The sequence below is a fragment of the Athene noctua genome, chromosome 1 (genome assembly GCF_965140245.1).
Source record: "Athene noctua chromosome 1, bAthNoc1.hap1.1, whole genome shotgun sequence".
NCBI classification, from domain to species: Eukaryota; Metazoa; Chordata; class Aves; order Strigiformes; family Strigidae; genus Athene; species Athene noctua.
The window spans coordinates 74,840,027-74,862,289 of NC_134037.1; the positions used below are offsets into that span (position 1 = coordinate 74,840,027).

At 34.8% G+C, this 22,263-nt stretch overlaps 1 protein-coding gene across 1 annotated transcript in view; it reads right to left on the minus strand.

Moving 5' to 3' along the window:
- The window catches only part of STXBP5 (syntaxin binding protein 5), a 102,776-nt gene that overhangs the window by 17,906 nt on the left and 62,607 nt on the right, over nucleotides 1–22,263 (minus strand). The window contains exons 10-18 of the mRNA XM_074896592.1: nucleotides 17,329–17,483; nucleotides 16,183–16,255; nucleotides 13,860–14,007; nucleotides 13,377–13,444; nucleotides 12,258–12,298; nucleotides 9,955–10,175; nucleotides 8,218–8,396; nucleotides 6,976–7,101; nucleotides 6,340–6,495 (exon numbers count right to left, since the gene is read on the minus strand). Coding sequence (XP_074752693.1) covers nucleotides 6,340–6,495; nucleotides 6,976–7,101; nucleotides 8,218–8,396; nucleotides 9,955–10,175; nucleotides 12,258–12,298; nucleotides 13,377–13,444; nucleotides 13,860–14,007; nucleotides 16,183–16,255; nucleotides 17,329–17,483 — 1,167 coding nt within the window. The remainder of the gene's footprint in view (nucleotides 1–6,339; nucleotides 6,496–6,975; nucleotides 7,102–8,217; nucleotides 8,397–9,954; nucleotides 10,176–12,257; nucleotides 12,299–13,376; nucleotides 13,445–13,859; nucleotides 14,008–16,182; nucleotides 16,256–17,328; nucleotides 17,484–22,263) is intronic.

The following is a 22,263-nucleotide window of genomic DNA, read 5'->3' on the forward strand; positions in this document are numbered from 1 at the left end:
GTAAGAAGTCTTGAGGCTGCAATTTGATTAATATACATCTTAAGAAATAACTCAGATCAATCGATCCAACAGAAAACCCCCAAAACACTCTCTCATCATAGACCTATGCACTAATTTTATACATTAGATAAGATCTATCCCATAGAACATTACGTGTGCATTATGACAATCATTATGGCACACAAACCTTGGAAACCTAAGCAGAGCCATCATTGCTATAATTTAAGAGAAAAAAGAAGGGACAGGAATAGATAAAAAAGTAATTTTAACTATGACTGCATTAAACTAAACAGATAAGAAGAATGTTCTGAGTTAAGTCTGAACTATGAGGATCTGTCCTTGACCAATGAGAAGAATCTGGTGTAACAATTGTTATTGCCGTTCATCTTAAAACCCCAGGTACCCTGATAAAAGCAGCGTGCACACTGGCAGCAAGACAGCTCTCCTAGAAAAGTTCTCTGGTTTCAGGACTACAGCATATGTGCTAATTGCTATGGATTACAAAAGCAAATTGATGCAAGAGTTCCCATTTCAACTGCAAAGACTACAACCTGCTAGAACACAAATATAAGGAAAAGTGACCTTCAAATAAGCTTCCAGCCTATGTCTCTGAACTCTAGTAGCAAGAAATTTAAAAGCCCCAAAATGACTCAAATTACATAATGCCATTAAAGACATGAAAATTACCATGCTGCTTTCAAAACTCTCTAGAATTACAGCTGAAATTAATTGATGTACAAAGGAAGTTTCATAAGACATTTATCAGTTTTTCACATGAGCATTAGGCAGAAAAATCTCTGAATAAACTACTACTTGCCTGGAAACCAGTCCAATTAAAAATTAGAACTAGAACTAGCTTGATATGAAGATGTAAAAGGTAGAATTAGAAACAATTAACCTGTAAAACCACGTCAAATGTTCCCAAATCCAACAATCAGACTTTCTGATTCAGTTCTGGACTTGTCTTAGACACAGCTGATGTTGGTCTTGTTTAGTTGACATTCAAGCTAAAAGTTCAAATAGTTCATGTCCAAAGCCAGTTCAGCCAGAACGAGGATAGGGAAAACAACTAGAATAAGCAACCCCAGAAGAGTTCTAGGCACGTATTTTCTGTAGGTTTAACTCAACTCCAGTTCCAAATCCCTTGTAGATTACATTCAAAAAAGGCCATTTTTATTATATACCAAAAAAAGTAATATGCATGCAAGAACTGCTTCTATTTTGTCAGAATCCTAAAATGCCTCTGGTAGAACTAAGAAATACTAACTTATAAGAAGTTGTATTACATTGTACTAGTTGAGAAGTCACATAAGATCTTGTAACTCCCGCCAATAGTAAGTTGCAAGAGTTAAGATTGGTGTCCTGTGTGAAATTATTTTTCCTTGCTTAGTTACATAATTAACAGCTATCCGTAAGTTTTGGTGTTCAGTCATAAAATTACAAATTGTTTGATTAAGTTGATATCAATATTGACCTTCTTAATGGCACCTGTCATATTTAGCAAACAGTACATCAAGTAAAAGTCTCTAAACAGTGTAAGCCTACACTGTGTATAGAGTCTTCACCACACTATAAAGCTTTTACTTACACATTTTACATCTTTCAGCACATGGCCAAAGTTGGTTTTTTTTCACCCCCATTATTACAATCTGAAGATAAAGGTTGACTTTGTTTTAATCCTTGAGAAGCACCTGATGACACTGTCTAGTAGGCCTTCATAAAACACATATACTGCATGCTTCACAAACTATAAATTACCACCCAAAACATGTGAGTAATATACCTGGTATGAATCACTGATAAATTCCAAAACACGATCCCAACTGGGAGCTTGTATCTGTTGAGCTAGCCTGAAATGACAGTTTACAGTCTAGCTAGTGTAGAGAGCCTTGTCTCTAAATAGATGCTGCTTTAAGACGGGAATCTGAATTTCTTTTCTGAGTAGAAAAAAAATAAGATGACAGAAACATACATCATATTCTTGCAACACAAGTGAAGGGAAAATCTCACATTTCCATTCATATTTCAGAAGGTAATGCAACTCTTACTCTGTGAACTTTTTGTAAAAAGGTCTTTTTAAAATTTTCAGTTGGTTGAACCAGGACATGCCATTTACTAAATTATAAATATGTAAGCAGATATTGATGATGTATTAAATAGACATTTTATGCTGGAACATACAGAATAGCAGGGTTCTTAATGAGAAAGGAACAGTTCTTACTGCCTTTTTGGGGGCAAAATCTGCATAAGTGGTTGAGTAACAGAGAACAATGTTTTCTTACACACCTCTATACTGATTTTTTTTTTTTTTTTGGCTTTGCCGATATTGGAATACCATGTAAATTAACAATATGCTGCTGTGTTGCATGCTGTCTGAACCTCAATGTAATTAATCAAGAACATGTCTGAATGTATGCATAGGCTAGTCCTTTTTTTAAAAAAAATATTTTCTCTAAAACCACATTGAATACATAAGCACTTTTTCTAGGAATATTTAGAAATTAAGTACTAATACTTCCTGAAGATAGAGCTAGAGCTGTGCAGTAGTTGAAAATGTCTTATTTGTGGAAAAATTAATTTAGATGTATTAAAATACAAACATTTTAAACAAAGAATTTAGTGAAGGCATATCTTTCAAAATAAAACCAAGGAAGCATATGTTTGTTGCATTTCTGAAGTCACTAAATGCTGATATTAATGGTCAAGAAAGGGAGAATGCGAATCTAAAAGTGTTCTAACTAACTCTTGTAGTTGCAATAAATATAGCAAAGGATAATTCTTTAATGTAACAGACATTGTGGAAAAATACACAGTAATAATGCTCTATTATTTATGCTATTAAGTCTGGGCAATACATACATTGAAAGAACTAAAAAAAAATTAGATTAAAGGATAACTTGAGAAATTACTTTCAGTTTTTAAGACTACTAGTTTCAGCTAACCAGGGTATTGTCAGGATGGTGGAAGGAAAGAGAATAACTACATGGTTAAGAAATTAACTTCTGTACAAAACCTGTTTTTACCTATTCCTAAATTAAATAGTCCAGGTTAGTTCAGCTTTACAACTGTTGGCTTCAGAAACCAGTTTTGGGACTTCTGCCCATCTTTTGCTTCCCTTCACAATATCAAATCAGTCGAAGACCCTTATTTTCAGTTCTATTAAGGTATCATATTAAGGTGGAGGCATTTCTTTTATGCCTAGCTCCCTTTCTCCATATCTTGGTTTTGTCTGGGACAGCTTTTTTTTTTTTTTCCTTCTTAGTAGCTAGAACAGTGCTGTGTTTTGGATTCAGCGTGGGATTTGGTATGAGAGGAATGTTATGTTTTCAGTTGTTGCTAAGAAATCAAGGACTTTTCAACTTCTACTCCCTGCCAGGTGCAGGTACACAAGAAGCTGGGAGGGAGCACAGCAAAAGCAACAGACCCAAACTGGCCAATGGAATATTCCATATCCATGTTCAGTATATAGAAGAGGGTTGACTGGGAAAAGCTCACTTCCAGCATTGTGATTTCAGGATTCTCTCTCTTCCCTGGGATTGGGGGAAAGGGGAACAGGCCAGTCATCAGTCGGTAAGCCATCACATTATGCATTACTTGTTTGTATTTTCTATTATTACTATTATAATTTTCTTAAATTTTTGATTAAATTGTTTTTATCTCAACCTACAAGCCTCCTTATTCTTACCCTTCCAAGTCACTCCCCCATTCCCTGGGGTGGGGGAGGTTGAGCAAGCAGCTGTGCAGTGTTTGGCTACCAGCCATGATTAGCCATGATTAAACCATGACACCCCCTTAGCAGCACAAGATGAAAGACTATACAGAAAGCAATATTTGGCTATTGAGCCTGCCCTCTACCACATGTACCACTTTTTTCTTGTTTGGGGGAAAAAAAAAAGCAGAACAAGCAGAATGGGACTACAATCTCTCTTTTTTTTTTTTCTTTTTATTTTAAACTCCAGATCATTCTGTTCTACTCTCCTTCAGTAAAAAATGGGGTGAGATTATCTACCTCCGTCCAAAGGCTAGAAAAAACTAGCATCCTAGAGAAAGGAACAATGTTACACTTCTAAAAGTCAGCTTTATGTTCTTCAAGTTCTTGGATGCTGTGACTGATTGAGTAAGTCAGAGAAGCCCTTGAGTTAAACCACAGTTCTCATGGGCAACCTCCCTCTCACAGGCACCCAAGTTTCAAAACTGCTTAAAAACCCCACAGGGCTGTGCAATACACAAACGTCTCCGCTCTTAATCCCTATGAACAACATTTTTGTAGAAGTAAGGTTTCATTTGTAACACTATCTTCTACAATGTGAAATATTATTATTCTCATTAATAATAGTAAATAAAAATTAATAATCAATTAACACTAAAATTCTGAAGCTTTCTGTGCCAGAAAGGGGACAAGCAAGGGAAGCTTTTAACCTCAGATCTCAAAAGAATACTAAGTTTGGTGAGTAAGATATCTTGAGACTGTAGACATCAGTAACTTTTGAGGCATGATCTCCTTTTGATATTTATTTAAAACACACAAGATACAGAGACTATGATGGTTGCTTTTTTTCCTTCCACTTTCTTTTAAAGATGCCATGAGCAAGAAATACAATAGATGGGTCATGGTTTAAAAATAGTATCTAAAAGTAAAACAATTACTTAAAAAGGACTAACAAAGATATTTATGGTGAGTGAACAAGTTAAAAAAAAAAATCAAATTCAAACGTTCAAAAATATTTTATTGCCATGAGATGACTTACTTATATAAGAGGTGCGAAGCTTTTTCACAGACTCTGAATATAAGTTAGAAAGGCCGCACATGCAAGAAGCCACAGTCAGCATACCTTTATGAAGCAATGAGAAAAGGAAAGACGAAGACACTAACAGTACATTTGAGACAGAAAAGCCAGCAGAATAACTTGTATAACCAGATTTATAAAATGCTCTTGCCATGCAGATTGTTAGTATAAAAATGTAAGATGAAGAAATATATGATTTCATGTAACAGTTATATTCACAAGCAAAAAAGACTTCATTCATGAACACCTTAGACAGAGTTATGCAGATCCAACACTTTAAAACAACAAAAGCCAGGAAAACAAAGCAAGTAATGTTTAACACTCCAAAGGGCGGTTTATAATGTAAATAAATGCATGAAGCAAAATTTAAGCCTTTCACTCACAAGGGTAATTAACACAGTCAACCAGTACAGTTTTATCTTTCTCTCTTAAAAAGTATACTTAATAAAGTTTGGTTTTATTAGAGGAAAATATTTTATCTGACCAAATACAAACTATGCATGTTCTGCTCCACATTAATGATTTTCAGACCGGTTTCCTCAGTGAAATAAGCTGAATGGTGCCAACCTGGATCTTTCTCATCCAATGATTTATTAGAACACATCTTACAGCATTCACTTCAATTTGAATAAAATATTACCTAAAGAACTTACCTGGACTTTATTCTAAATCTCTTAAAATAATGCAATCAACACTAGAGCAAGAATTTTTTTGAACAGTTTATTTCCTATCGAAAAATAATAATTTGGGGTAGCAGTGACATTGTCCATCATTCTGTCTTTAGCCATTTTCCAAATTAACTTAAGTATCCACTACATAATGAGGAGGAGAGAATAATCTAAACCCACTAAATTCTTTTGGCAGTAAAAAGCTTGGCATTTTTACTGGAAAGTCACTTTCCTCCTCAGCTGCAAAGGAACAACCCTTCTTCAGTATATTTTTAAATCAAAGTCCATTTTTCAAAAGATATTTATTTTAGCAGTTTATATTTGGCAGTTTGTTTGGTTCATTCAAATCAAAGGCTTCCTCTCAAGCATAATGTAACAGGATACACAACATAACATGCTTTAGCCTGTCAGGGACATTTCTAGCCAAAGGTTAAAATAGGAAGCCAAAAGATCCCAGCAGATTGGCCATCTGCAAATGTTAATGGGTTTATACAAGCATGTGTTATGGGTACTAGGTTTACCAGAAATACCATGATACTTCTACTTCATGCTGTGTTATTAAAATCTTGTAAACTGCATAAATCCTTTGTACATTTATACTTATATCTATTCACACAGATAATGTTTTTCCATCTGTTTTTTCTGAAAACATACATTAAACTGAAGAGTAAGTAATGGCATCAAGCATCAGTAGATTCCACTAAGCAACAGTTTTGAAGAAAATATGAAGTAACAAACCTACAATAATGACATTAGAGACAGATCAATAAGAAAAGGATGGAACCACAAAGGAGAAGAGTATGCTTGTATTCAAAGAATACACACTAATAGCCCAGATAAGCTCAGAAGAAAGGCACCGTTGGCTAAAACAAGTTTTGGGTTACTCACCTCCAGACGGTTGCCGAGTTTTTCGGGGAGATCGTGGCTCCCTGCGATAAGGATCATTGGAGCCATACAGTTCAATAGTGCCTAGATTCAAAAGCACTGTCTTCTGGAGGTAATCAACCATTGCAATACCATTACAGTTTCCAAAAACTACTCTGGAAAGATAGAAGTGGAAGGAAATACAGTGCTAATCAAAAGTTGGTAAAGTTTTATATTAGCATTTGTTGCTATTCAGTACTATAAGACTTCCTAATTTTTAGGGTAAGTCATAAGTTACACATATTTATAAATAACTGTTTTAGAATGCAGTATTAATTGTTGTCTTGTAAAAACATGTGACACCAAGTAGAACAGATCATCACTGTACTTGCCAACCTATCTGACAGAGCCTTACGTGACACTTACTCTTGGCTGTACAGTACCAGGTGAGGAAGAATGATGCCGATTTGTTTCTGATGTTAGCATCATGAGGATCTGCCATGACCCAAAAAGAATATCTCTTAAGCACAGAAGGCTGATTGCCTCTCTTGAGTTGCTGTGCAGCTCATGTGAACGCACATGAAGATGTGATTTTTAATAGATAATTTTAAACCAATTTAACAGAATAATGAAAAACCTCTGTATAATATACTTACAGGCCATACGCTGAGTTGACTGCTAAGCTGGTTATCTGTTGAGGAGGTTCTCCACTCACCCATACTAGCTGGATAACTAGCTCAATTTGGTAGCCTGGAGACTGCTTGAGAGGAGAATTTTTAACTCTACAAAGTAAACAAAACATGGTATCTTTTTATGACACTCCACAGTCTCCATTTTTTCCTTATCGGCCCAGGGTTCAGTGAATTGTACAGCACACTGGACTTCAGAAAATTGGAAAAAAATCAACACAAACACATAAAAGCAACCAGAAAAAAGCCACACTGAAAGTAATCATTCACTTTTTAAAGACCCTTTTGATTCATTACCTAACTGAAAATTCATTGAGCAATGATCACAAATATTTCATATTTCTCCCCTCTTCAGAGCAAGGTATAACTGCATTAGTATGCTGTACTGATGTGAATAAAGTCGTTCCGTGTCTAACAGGAAGCAATTACCCATGCTTTGCAGAGTTCCCAGAAGAACTCTGATTTAGAGACTGGAAAGGGGTGAGGGTGAGCGTGGAAGCGTACTGAAGAGGGAAACAGATGCACAATGTATTGAGCAAACAGAAAGCTAATGATATTGTATAAACAAAATGAAAGCAAGGTAAATAATTTTAATGATAGGTCAGCTGTATGGAATGAACCTGGGAGTGGGAGAATTGAAGCTCCTTGAAAGATTTTATTTGCATGCTGATGCACAAACTTATGAATGTTCTGCAGGTGTTTCATCTTTTAAGGTGAAAAACGTTACATAGAACATAAGCTCCTCTGGTTCCTGAATTCCTCTTATTTTACCACCCATTCATTCTCATTAATACATATTTTGGTTTACCAATGTTTTACAGTAATTCAGAATTTTCCAGTTTTTCTACCTCATCCATTTTTCTTTAAATGGATTTTGATACTTCTGCAACGCAGTACAACCGATAAGATATAAGAACTCCCACCTGGAGAAATAACCCCATCAGAAATTAGTTATTTTCTGGATGGATGCACTCAAAGAATTAAAATCCAAGTTGTGACCTTAGAACTTGAGAAAACAATAAGTACATACATATCTGAAAGTGAAATTCAATGTACATTTTGTACAGAAAAGGCAACAGTCCAGAAGCCACATAATGCACTCTTGTAGAAGAATTAAAAAAGATTGTCGTCTTTTAACTTTCACTTCTCAAATGAGTAAAATAATAAGTAAGATAAGTAAGTAAGAACAAGTAAACAGAATATACTTACTTTAAACATGGGACATTATCACGAAGTCCATCAGATGAACTGCTACTAGTAGATGGATGAGACTGGGGAACAATGGATTGAGGATTGGAACCTGTGCCTGGAGTTGGTAAAGGTGGCACTTGCTCACCATCTGGAGATTCAACATCATTTATTTCATATAACAGACGTACTTCCAGCATCTATACATTAAAAAAAATTATCAGTAAACTCTGCCTTTCAAAAAATTAGATATGAAATAAATGAAGTGCAGCTGAAGATACTACTGATAAAAGTGACATCCCGGACTTTCATCTTTTAAAAGATAAAAGTAGTTTAATATACAGCACAACCTAAACACTCACATGTAGCCTTCAGAAACAGTCATACTAACTACAGACTGAATATCTGAAGATTGCTGAAACTTGAAAATCTAACCTATTTTTCAATATTTAAAAGTTTGCTGCTTAACATTAGAAAGAAATATAATGGAGACAAGATCCATTTAATTATCATTAATTATCTGTGCACATAATAAAAGTTATGAAGATAACTTGTTTTATGTAGTTCAGGAATGCTAAAATTAAAAAGTGAAAGCACATAGCTATGCTTTATACTGTCATAACATTGTACACATGGGACTTAGTTCAATGTTGCACTGAATGAGAACGTACATTTTAAAGAACCATGAAATCATGATGAACTTATATTTTCTGCTGCTGGATCTCTAACACTATTAGTATTAATTTTAGTGCAATGTAAAGAGGTTTTTCCACTTTCTTTACAAAAAATGGAAATTACAGAAGATTCTCATCATCTGCAAAGTAGAACTTAACTCATGGACTGAAATTAAGAATTCTACAGTATTTTTTTATTTCTAGTACTGAAGAATAGTTTACTAGGTGTTGATTTGTAAAAATCATTTAGGTATTTCCTCAGAAGAGAATGTACCTGTACATAAATAAAAACCAGAAGGAAAAAATAAGTCTAAATAAGTTTAAAATAAGTAAAATAAATAAGTAAAAATAAGTTTAAGGAGATGAGGCATATCTGAAGGAGTAGAGTAAGAAGCAGAAAAAGAAAATTGAATAACCCAACTACATTAGGATTAATGCTTTACTTAGAATAAACATTTTATAATTAAAGGGCTTCAAGTTAGCTTTCAGCTCATACATTCAGATAAGTAAAGTTGCACATGTGTGTTTGAGTTCACAAAGGACTTCTCAAACTATTGTAATAGAACTTGCCATTGTATCTTAAACAGAATAAAACAGTGACACAGCAAAGTCCTTAACAGACCTCAGGGCACATCTGGCACATTTCTACTCTTCTAGCTCTGCATACTGCAGAAGTCTTGCCAAGACAGATGGTAATTATTAGGAATCAAGGAAAAGAGAGGAATCAACCCCCTTGAAAGCTTTGAAAATTCTTCAACTTGACATCTCATTCACTTCTGTGTTCATTTTATCTTTGATATAGCCAAGTTTAGATCCACTATTTCCTTTGATTGATACAACAATGAACTATTATTGGCTGCAAAAACAAAAAAAGCCAATGAAAATGCAAATCTTGGTGTGCAATTTTTACTTTTGCTGGATTTCATAATTTATTAGTTTTCCTCCACAAAAATACATCTCCTCATTTTGAGGCAACTGTTTTTGTCCATTTCACTAAAAAAAAAGAAAGACAATGAAGAAGTAAATCGTTACAACAGTCTTATAACTAAATCCTACAAAGTTAAAAAATGGTTATACTAATTACCGGAATGACTTCTGCTGTCACTTCCTGCTTGCTGAACCTGTAAATAATGACATGTGCAGACACTCCGGCTATGCACAGCATTCTACTTTCTGGACACCATGAGATGATCTGAATAGCATATGGATCTTCATCTACTATATCTGTGTTTGGCCTGTCATCTTTATTCCGTGATTTTTCAAATACTTTGGCTGTTTTTAGCTTATAGAGTACTTGCAGCGTTACTAGGAACAAACCAGAAGAGATAAAAATTAGTTTTGATCTAAACAGGTATTTTCTTCTTTTATTTTAGAAACTTCTCTTCATAGACAAAGCCACTATATTCCACAAACGAGTGCAGAGTAGAAGTACTGAGCATCTGTGTTGACTCTGCCTGTGCAGTGCACCACTTGCCCAATGCAGGATCAGTTACTATCAAAAAAACCCCACAACACTTCTGAAAGACACATACTAAGCACTTCAGTTATAAACTAAGTCCTCACAGCTTCTCAAGACTTAACTATACTTGAGGATCTCTTTATAACATATATCTCTGTGTATCTAGTTACATATGCCATACCCACAACTCATGCCAATCTATGGCAGAGAAAGTGAAGCTCCATTCCTTTTTGCTTAGAGCATTTCAAACCCATGGCTTCTCACCTGTGTTCTCAGACTTAACAAACCCAGTTTCTCCAATTTTTATTTTGTCCTGTCTGATCATTCAAGGCACTGCCCTCTGATCAGTCCACATTTTTCTTGATACCATGTTTCCTAGAACTGTTGTAGTGAGGCCCTGCCATAGTTTAAAATTGTGGAAAAATTGCTCCATGTTGATTTTATAGATGTTCACACCTATTTATCCCAATGATTTTGATTTTTTTTGTGCAACACTTGACAGTGCAAGCCATTAGACCTGTAATTTTTTCTTCCAGAATGTAGTTCTGAGCGTAAATCATTGATAATATATTCAAACAGATTGTCTAGGATGCTATTCAGGAATTAGCAATATCATTCTCAGCTGTAATTCTAATCATTTTTTACATTTTCTTTTAACTGTCTTGGTGTTGCTTTGAAACTTCACAAGCATATTCTCTAGTCAATGGCTCAAATCACTGCTATGAACATTAATCATATCATTAGGAAAACTTATTATAGCATCCTTTCTCCTCTTCCATATTTCAGTGGTTTCATCTGAATCACACTTCCCTAGTTCATCTCTAATACTGTGCTATAAGAGAGATTTAAGAGTTTTTAAATCAAGATACAGGATACCTGCTGTTTCTCCCTTAACAGGTTTATTTATCTATTTTAGAAAGAAACTAAATGTCTTTAACAGGATCTCCTTTTAGACAGAGACAGATCTATGCTGAATAGAATTTTTAATCACACGCATTCAAACTGAGTGTGGTTGGCTCCCCCCCCGCGTTGGTTCCACCCCCATCCCAAACTGAAATTAAAGATTTATAACACTCCAAATACTCCTCCTCCCAGTTTTTAAACATATACATTGCATCTGTTCCCTCCCACACCCACAAACGCCTTAGCATTTTGGAATCTTACCAGTCTTCCACAAGTTTTCAAAGACAACTGATAATGATTCAAAGATTGCTTCAGGCAGCTTTTAAGTACCAAGAGTAAGGTTAGTCAGAACTAGATTAATTAAAACATCTAACTCTGTAGTCCATTCTAATTTGAATTCTTACTGCATTTTTCACTGTTAGCTGTGTAGACCATCAAATGCAGTTGACCCTTTAACTGAAATGTAGAATGGTATCAGACTCTTGAGGCTTGTTCAGTGTTCCACCAAAGAAACGTGTCTTTATTTTACTGTTCTCCTGTCTTTCTTCACAAATGCCTAGATCATTTTATTAGCACAAACTACTACTGGTTCCAATTCTCATTTTTAGATACTGTAATTTATGGGGAGCTGATGTCTTATAAACACATGCCTCTCTCCTGTCTAAAAAGACAGAAATAACTTACTGAAATTCAATTGTACCAAAAAGGAATGCATTTGCCTGTTATGTATCTCTGTGCTCAATAATGTGCTTCTGAAGGTACTTCTAAAAAATTTTAGAACTCTTCCATTCTGCTGACCTTTGGACTACTAGTGAATTTTCACTGAAGTGGTAAAAACAGTGAAACAATTAACTAAGAAATAATGTTAATTTTATTTAATTTTTATTCAAAGTTTCCTATAGATTTACTGACTCTACATGAGGCAGAAAATAATGATAATGACTGCAATTATATTCAATTAGAGAAATCAGTAAGTTTAGAAAAATCCTACTGCACAGGAAAAAATCTCTACCGAAAACACTTACTTGCTGAGGCATCCCAAAACTTGATTGACCCATCAGCATGCCTATGAAATATTAAAAAATTAATAAAATGGTAAAATGGTTAGTTGGAGTGTTAGACCTCTATGTACTGATTAGAAAATATACGGCTAACATTCTATTTTTATTAGAATTCTTAGTGACACTATTTTCATGATTTATTGGAAGCCAATATTTTACAAACATATGCCCCAATTACTTTGGACAAAAGGGATTAAAAAAAGCATTTGAAGGTTAACTCTCTGAAATTCCATTGCACTAATATGAATTTACCATTTAAAATACTGATTTCAGTTACCTGCATTTCCCATAAGCAGTTTGATATACCTTACCATGTGTTGTTTCTTAAAAGATGCCCTTTATTTGGAATGACACTTGTAAAGGAGATGCCTAAATATACTATATTTCAGTGTAAATGAGTCACCTAACTTGCTCATTTATCCCTGAAATTGAAAATCAGATGACTAGATTTTTTCAGGACTGTCTCTCAAAACCTCTGCAACGTGTAGTATAAAGTGATAGTAATTCTCATTAGGGCTAATGGACTATTCTGAAAAAAAAAAAAAATTTAGTAGTGCTCTCACATTCAGTGATACATTGCACGGTTATAAATCAGATTTTGTTTATGCCTCTCAGAACAGTATTTGAAAGATCAGTCTCCAGCAACAACAAAATGAACAGACTGAAGGATGTCTTTATGCTTTTTGAAATAAAGAACTTGGCTTCCCTTTGAGAACTGAACTCAATAACTATTTAACGGATTTCCTATGCTTTATAACACTACTCACCTATTTTCTCAAAGTTCAAGAATAAAAGGTAAGTTTCATCCAGGATATATTGACAGAAAGCACAAAATCACAATACCACACAATAATAATCCTTGTAAAACACCTGCTATTATTTTGTTCCTACCTTGTCTTCCACACTTTGATTTATTTCCTTGTTAATGCATCAAGATTATGATGCAAATGACTTGTCTGGTGAACATAATCTTTCAAATTATTCCAACCACTCTTAGAACACTGTTTTCTATAAGAGGAACAAAATATTCTCACTTCTGCTTCATCAGCTAAGAAAGCTATACTACACTATGGTGTCACTTACCCTGTAATAATTATCTCTGGATAGCTCTGAGTGATCAAACCCCAGTTGCCTCCACTGATAGGCCATTCCTGGAAGATTAACAAATACACTGAGGAAGAAAATATCATACAGTGCAATGTTAAGCCATTGAAATTACTGCAGATAGTACAGATTCCAGTATTTCACATGACTTCACAAAGTAATTAGACATATCCACTGCAGAGGGAAAAATAAAAATAAAAAATAAATCAAGAGCTATAAACACCTCTCCTGCTCCAGAAAATCCCTTAGCTTCCAGCGACAGCAATCGATGGGAGCACGTCAGGAAAGCATGACTATAGGTTTGACATATGCTATATCCTCCCTAAACACCTGCTGTTAGACAGTGTCAACAACAGGATAACAAGTCAGATGGAGCTTTTAGTCTTAGTATGGCTACTCACACTGCTAGAGCTACTGACTTTCAGTATTTCCAAATACATATGTATGTACCAGATGTTGTACCTTCTTACTGTAACCTTGACGTTTCTGTCGAGCGCCAACTGAATAGAGGGCAGGTATGAGGTCCACAGGACAATCAGCAAAATATTCACAACAGGTAACTGGAGATTCATGTATAGTCAAAGGATAGGGATTCTCAAATATAGGGTACCTTTAATGGATGAAAGGGGAAGACTGTTAATCTAGGAAACACTTTTTTTAATGCAGAATGCAAGTAACACACTAAAGACTAATTTTGCATTCTTCTCCTACAGAGAAAAATAAATGCATATCAAATTAGATCATGAACAAATATACCACACAACTTCACTGCTCATGCAGTACGCTATCAAGATACTGTAGTACTCTAGATGGAACCTGAGGTTTGTATTATTTCTGGAATATTTCTAGAACACCGCTACTCCCTATAGTCTTAAATTTTTAAAAGGTTACTATTTTAATGGCATGTGGAAAAACTGATTTCAAGTCCTAATTGCAGTAATGTGGAGATAGGAATTTATTTCTAACTCTTCAGTCTATTCTTCCAGGAAGAAAGACAGGAAGACTCCACTTTTCACTCTGTTTTATTATATTGTTCTTAGAAAACTGTCCAGCACTTTTCATGACCTACATCCAACTTCAAAGTCACTACTTTCAGGAAAGTTAGATAGCAACACTCAGTTACCAAACAGAAGCAAACACACACACACTCCCCACCACCACCTCCATCAGAGAAGTGGCACAGCCTTAATGAGGAGAAAAAGCCAATAGAGTAAATATATGTGTTCAAAGAATGTTTATCTCCAGAGAAGTGCATGCGATGCATATGGGGTTTTTTTCCCCCCCTTTTTTTTTTCTTGAGAGGCAAAAAGGGACACAGCTTCTCAACCACCTAAGGGAAAAGTTAGCAACAACAGACGCAAATGTTTTATATACCAATAGCTTTACACAGAGCTGTTTGGAAAGCTAAAACAATCTTCTAAAAAACTGAATGAAGAGGAGGCTTAGTTTTAACAAAATATGATAAATCTAGATGACAAGACAGGGCAAAAGGAAATCCCCAAAGCAAAATATCTATTTTGTTGCTTTTTTCAGGTGTGAAACAATATTTTGTGAGTCAATCATAACAAAGACTATTGTAGGTCTTCTAAAAACATAATTGCTGTAGATTTTTTTTAACATGAAATGGAACAACCCTTAATATAACTTCAAATTTCAGACACTGCAAACTATTTCACTTAAGAAAAAAAGCCTTATCCAAACCTTTTTATTTTAAGCTCTTTAAAACTTGTTTTATTAATCTTTCAACATATGAATGTTGGAAGCTTAATATCACTAGTATATCAGAAACAAGTTTTGGATACAGCATACGGCCATGTAATCTTGGGAAAATCTAAATGAAATTGCTCAGCAGCTGCCGTGATACTAGGACTAGACTTGACCTTCCTCCAAATTCACCAGTCTTCATTATCTAAGATATCACCACTGACTTTGAGGATACATATTTATGGGTTTTTGTTGTGCCCTAGAAGGATGTTATTCATAGGATTTTTTTCTTCATTGACCACTGGTAACTTTTAATCAGGAACACAAAGACCTTACCCATCTGGTTCTCTGCTACTAATCCTGTCATAGTTAGTTGTTACTGCCTACACTATTTTCAAAACCCTTGATAAAAATTTGTAGGATGCAGAATTTTTTATCACCACCTAATAGAGTATACGGACTGTTCTATGGACAAAATAACAAGAGACTCAGAATGTGTTAGCCAAGTATTACTCGTGAAAACTGTAATAGGATACTACTTATAAGCAACCTCTTACTGCAGTAGTAAACCAGGGAGTAGATGTTACTATTCTAACTTCATGTATATGATATCTATTGCATCAGTATTTAGTTGATTTAAGCAACTCAGGTAGCAATTCCTTTGGCAATAAAATCAACAAATATTTGTGTGATGACATCAGTGTCAGCCAAAACTACCTGGCTTATCTGAACAGTTGTTCCCCTTGCTCTCTTCCCCAAAATTACAAGCTCTCCTCATAGCACTAATGAATCAACTTCAAAATAAACTGTGATAATTAAAAAGCAGCAGTGATCTACGAGTAATTTCTGTCAGTCAACCAAGCCTGGAAAAAGCCACAGAATATTCTACTCATCTACTACATATTAACTTGAGAAATGTTGATCTATAAAGATTTTCAGCTCTGCTGAAGAAGCCTTTTATTTAATATTCAAGATTTTATGTTCTGGACAGGGAGGTATTATGGTACATTAAAAAGCTATAGAGCAGAACTACAGGCTGATCACTGCAGCCAACATTAAAAAGACTACACAAGATTCTTACCCATTTTGTGCAAGGTCAATCAGTACTAAGTCCTTTTCTAGGAGAACAACTACAGCATATGGTTCCTGAAAATCTGAAAACAAATAAGAAAAAGAAATTATTTACTAATAAATGTAGTTCTTGCATTCATAGCCTCAAGAATGTGATCAGTCTTTGCACTCTATCAGTTGAGAGTAGGAGAGCCACTTAAATGACTACATTTTCTGAAGATACTTTATACACTCATCCCCTGAATACTCCAAGTTAAGTCTGGAAAAGCCAGGCTTTCCCTCTAGTCCAATATTCTCAACTCTATTTGAATTTACCAGAACAATTTAAACAGCTCAAATAACAGGAAAAGGAATATGCAGAGGAACTTATATAAGCAGTATTTTTAAGAAAGATCAATTACTGAACAATAACATCCTCCCACCTGCAACTTGCTTTTCCTTATATTCAGTGGGGTTTAAATTCTAATTGATTACAAAACGAACGGAAAGACAGCCAGCCAACCTGACACTAAAATAAGAAAACTGAATGAGTTTCCAAAGTTTATCTTGTCCTCTTTCAGGCAGACATCAAATTCTGAGCTAAGCGGTTTTACATACTCTGATGGAAGTTGACAGCTAAAACCATTGGAGACATCAGCAATACAATACTACTAATCTGGAACAGCTAACTAAACAATGATTAAAGATCCTCTTCTGCAGAAGAGGGATTACAGGTTAGTGATGAACTTCATGTAAATATTGGAATGAAGTCACTAAAAGTTAAGAGCACCACACAATGCTACTCAAGATTTAGCATTGACTGGAAAGGTCTTATGTGCTCAAATAAATATTGATGAACACATCTGCTGCATAAACTACAGCTTAAAATGGTAATTCTATTGGTCTGCACATGCTTTTGAGATTAAAAAAGGAAAAAACATGAAACCAGTAGTCTGCATTCTTCTAGAAGCAAAACAGGTTTTATAATAAGCTATTCTATTACAATGCTTCAGGCAGTAAAACATACTTCAGACAATAGGGGTAACAGATGTTGCTGCTGCAGTCTGATCCCCAGAGATAAAACAGAAAAGCATATTCTGATGGGATAAACCTCCAGAGAGAAGAGGTTGAAGTACTGAGAAAAAAAAAAAACAACCAACAACTTTACAGAGCCTACCATTAGGATATGGTGTTTCACAGAGGGTTAGAAAATCAACAATAGAATAATCCATTTCTAGCACAGCAGTACTTTTCCCATGCATAACTGTTAAACAGGGTCTTCTTCCTACAGTGTCGTATGATAAACCTCCTGAGAGAATGATGAAAGGCTCCCTGGAATAAAGCAGAGGCATTTAAGATCAAACCAATACAATATATTAAAAGAGACTGGACAGTTTTTGTAACCTTATAATAAAGTTCAATGAGCTGTCATTGAGCAGAGATACATTAGGAATAAAGCAAACCAGCTCTCCATGCAATGTGTAGGTTGGGTACATGTTTCAAAACTTAAAACCCAAGAGTTGGAAGACCGTAACTGAAGTCAGACATGCCTTCTAAACCTTTTGTTCTATAATGCTTATTTAACCAATCTTTGCAACTGTTTGGCAAGATTTTTTTTTTTGGTTGTGTTAAAGTGTAGAATTGTTACTTTTCAACTGAACTGCAGATTCAGATTTGCCAACAGCCCCATTTATCCAGAATATAAAATATTCCAGGAGGACCAGGAAGAAATAGTCCCATTTATTCCCTGTACAGAATTACCCTAAATTTTGAAGGATGAACAATTTTGCCAACAGTGTAAACTGATTTTGCAGTCACAATAGTATGACTGTCTTTAAGAAGCAACCAGCTGCTTGATAAGCTTCAAAGACCTAACATCTTTTAAGAAGCAAGTACATAAATAAATGCCCATAGATCTAAATGGCTGAGTATAGCAAAGCAAAAATATTTCTCCTAGTCTTAAGAGATCAAAGGCTTCCCTTCAAAAATTTAAGTCTTTACAGAAGCATGCTTTTAAATACTTCCACATTTCATACAATTATTGAAAAACAAGATTAGATTAAGTAAATATGTTATTTTTACTAGGTATTGTCTTCTTTCCCGATTATCAAAAGTCATCACTCATTTTAATACTATTAATATTTGAAATAGGTCATAATACCTTTTAAAGATCAGACTGACTGTTTATAATTTCACCCTTTATTGACTATTACCTCAAATTTCAGGTTATGTTTTTGGAGGAAAATATGCAAAGTGTGAAATTCCTCTGATCTACTTCTATACTCACTTTAGGTAGCAATCCTACCCTTTGTTTGTGTCTACCTTGGAAGCAGCTAGTGTGTCAGTATCTGGAGAAAAACACCATCCTGACATATTGTGAAAAAGAGGCTGAAGAGATGTGGGGTTTTTTGTCTTTCCTATAACAGCATCTTTCCCATACTTTCTAAATGGCTTTCACTAGTTAGCATTTGAAACACAAATGTGACAGATTAGGTACATCTTACATCCTGAAAACGGCGTATGAAGGGTTTAGTTTATGCACATGCTGCCCTTCATAAATTTAAGGCTTGGCTGAAATGTGCTCTGTGCTTGTAAGACTGAAGGCAAAGCAGACTGAGATAAGCTTTCAGTTTCTACAATTATTTCACAATCTGCCTGATCCTTCAGAAAGCCCTATGACTGAAGAGTTGATAGGATCAAAGAGTTCTGTTGCCCGAAGAAGTAACCTCAAAGAACGGCCATAAATTAGACCATGAGTTCACCTTGTTCAATATCCTGCCTCCAGCAGTAGCTGAAAGTGTATTTCTAGAAAAGGAGTAAGTTTTCTCCAAGTTTTCATTTAATTTCAGTTCTTCATACTGGAACTTCACACAATCTTCCATGGTCAGGTCCATGAAGTGATTTCAGGAAAAGGACTAAATTTAATTTAACCTGATATTTTTCAGGATGTCGATGAAGAGAAAAACACTAGAGTGATGTACTTGCAGTATCTCATTGTGCTGGAATGATTTATTGCAGTATTTTTTGTTTACACAAAATCATTATTTTTTTTAAATAATAATGCTGCCAGGACAATTTGCAGTAATTAGACTTGTGGGTTCACCAAGATCAACTGACAATAACAGAGAGACAAATTTCAGTTTCTTAGTTTCATACACCATAGTAAAAACTACATGCTGCTTTCTTCTGTTTTTTTCAAAGGTAATCAGATTGCTTTGGGCAGACTTGCCAGAGTCTGTATTCTTATGAAGCAAAGAATGGAAGAGCTAAAGATTACACAGATCTGTCACATGAGTTTATCACAGATGAATCAAAGATTAAAGTTGACTTTAGTCCACCAGAAAGATTAACACAGATTTGTGTATGAACTTTTAATATTTTCATGAAACCATGGATTTACCTTGAATGCAATTTGTGCCTTTTTTAGATACTTAGTGTTACCCTTCAGTTGTGATACATATTAGGTTAGTGCACATGTATGTTAGATAGAAATGTGTAATTTAAAATAAAAATTAAAAAATATTGTACTTCATGTAATAGATGAGATTGATCCTACTTTGATAGTTACATTTTATCTACCTGAAACAATGGAAAGCATTTAACAAAAAGCAGTGCTCAGCTCTTAGAGAATTGCTACATAGCTTTTTTAGCAGCTGCTAATACAGAGATTCCTCTGAAACAGTTCTACTTCAACAGATTTGGAAGTAATCCCTTTACATTAATTGCCTCATCAGTTAAATTTGTAAGATCACTTGGGGAACACTATACAAAATTTACTACAAAGGAGGACAACATTTCATTGAAAAGAATCCCAGAAAACACAGGATTAGGTTTTGCAGTGTACCAAAACATAATACAACTGAGAGCTGAGTGGCTCTCAACCCTGGAGGATGTTTCTGCTCAATTTTAGAAGTAAACTGTCAAGCATCAGATGGTTTCTGGCAATCAGGATGTGCGAGAAAAGTATATAAAAAAGTCAGGCCATTGGTAGCAGTACTTTTCAAACCATGGGTGAATTTGTCAAGAATTTAATCCCAAGTAATAAAGGTGGAAAATACTTTAAGGGTTAATTTAGTTTAAGACTAGAAATCTTGAAGTAGTAGTGAAGATAAGTTGGTAAGTGTGATTTTTGAACTGAAGCTCATACAACAAAATAGTACTATTCAAACTAAATTAACACAATAATAATGATGTAACCTCTGGGTCCCAGTTATATACATGCATCTTGCTAAGAGGTACTGCTCTACAGTTAGTCAATGAAAGCTGCATTAAGTACCAAGACAATACCCTTTTTGATTATGTTTTACAGGGAGACTTTTGAGCTTTAATTTCTACTACACAGAGGTCTAATAGCAAAGAATAAACTTGGGCTATTTTACCATAAATGCTATTATCAACCAGAGTAAATAGTATAATGGACTGAATCTGGAGGGGTGGGAAATGGCATTAGGAAGCTCAAGAGCTTCTCTAGATTCACTTTAGACAGAAATGTATGCAGAAAAGGCAACAGGGAAACTATTTCAGCAAGCTCAAAAGGTAATCTACCTTTGGAACTCATCACTTCACAAAGAGATGGAGTATTTTAGATGAACTTAGGTGACAGAACAATAACATTATACCAGTTTGCTCAAGGAATATACCAAGACCTTGCCTTTTCAATCCCCTAGCACAGGTACAGGACTACTATGAAAAGTAACCTTTCTACATACATTCTCCCAGAAATAAAGCTACAGACATGCTATTGTAAGGCAAACAATTCTCGCTTTGGAGACTACAGAAGCACTATATCTGCAGCAGACTTAAACCACCCCCAAAAACCCCAACAACAGAAAAGCCACAAAATGAAAATTTAAATAGGTAGTCTGTAAGAACCACAGAAAGCCTCAGTCCTCCTGTCTCCCTGACTTCAGCTTCACAAAATGGAAAACATAATGGAGGAAAAAAGAAGTGAGAATAAGAACTGCAACAGTAGAAGGAATAGTATCTGTAGCCCCTACTACAGGCTGCTATCAGTTATGTTCCTTCTGTGTGGTTCTAGACATCTTTTCTCAAAAAAAAAAAAATTAGAATCAGAAACAGTAAAGAAAACAAGTGACGTCACATCAATGAAGCATTTGCCACATAAGGAGATACTGAAACGAACCTAGATTCTAGATCACTCTGAATAAGGCAGGAGCAAGAAAGAGTTGACAAAGATGTTAGAGTTCCATACAGAGCATGGAAAAGTGAACACGGAATAGTTACTCACTTTTTCACAATAAAGAAGTGAAAACCTAAATATACATTAAACAGTACCTCTTAAAATATGTTGTAAGCTTTTTGTTTTTTCTTTGTTTTGTGGGGTTTGTTTGGTTGTTTGTTTTTTAAGAACAGTTAGAGAAGACTGCTATAGAAGCAAGTCTGATTTGTTTCTTATATTATTTCAGTAGCTAGAAAAAATTTGGTCTGGTCCAGGAATGATTCTCCCCTGTGCTATAGAAATTAAGCCACAAACATCAAGTGCTTTAGCAAAAAGTCAAAATCGTATCATGTTCATACCTACTCAATTTCAATTGGTAAGGAGAAACTATCAAAATTTTAAGCATTGAGAGGTAGTTCTGCCTTGCCTTAAAATTCTTGTAATAATACAACTGAAACTGAAAATTAAAGTGTGAACTGAAGTACATGTAACAGTAAATGAATGTTGATTCAGTGCACTGCTGCACAACCACAGTGCCAATCAGGTTCTTTGTGGTGTTGTGTTTTTGAGGTTTTTTTATTGAAGTTCTAGGAGAGTATCACAATAGTTATAGATTTAGAAGTACACTGAAGATGGAGAAAACATTAGAGAAAATATTAAATTGAAATGCATCAAAATATTCAGTTTGGATAAACACTGGAAAGTGAGAGGTGTAAGAAAAAACCCACACTAAGGAAAAAGTAGTCTCTCCACATAGCTACTTATTCTTATAAATTATATTAGAATAAACTTCTCTTTAAACTGTGAAAAGTCAACTAGCCTTCACAATGTAATATTGTAATTGCATAGAACAAGCTTCGAACTAATCTTTTCCTTCAGAATGACTATACATAACAAAGTTTTTGATTGCAGAAATTGTAACTTGCTGAAGCT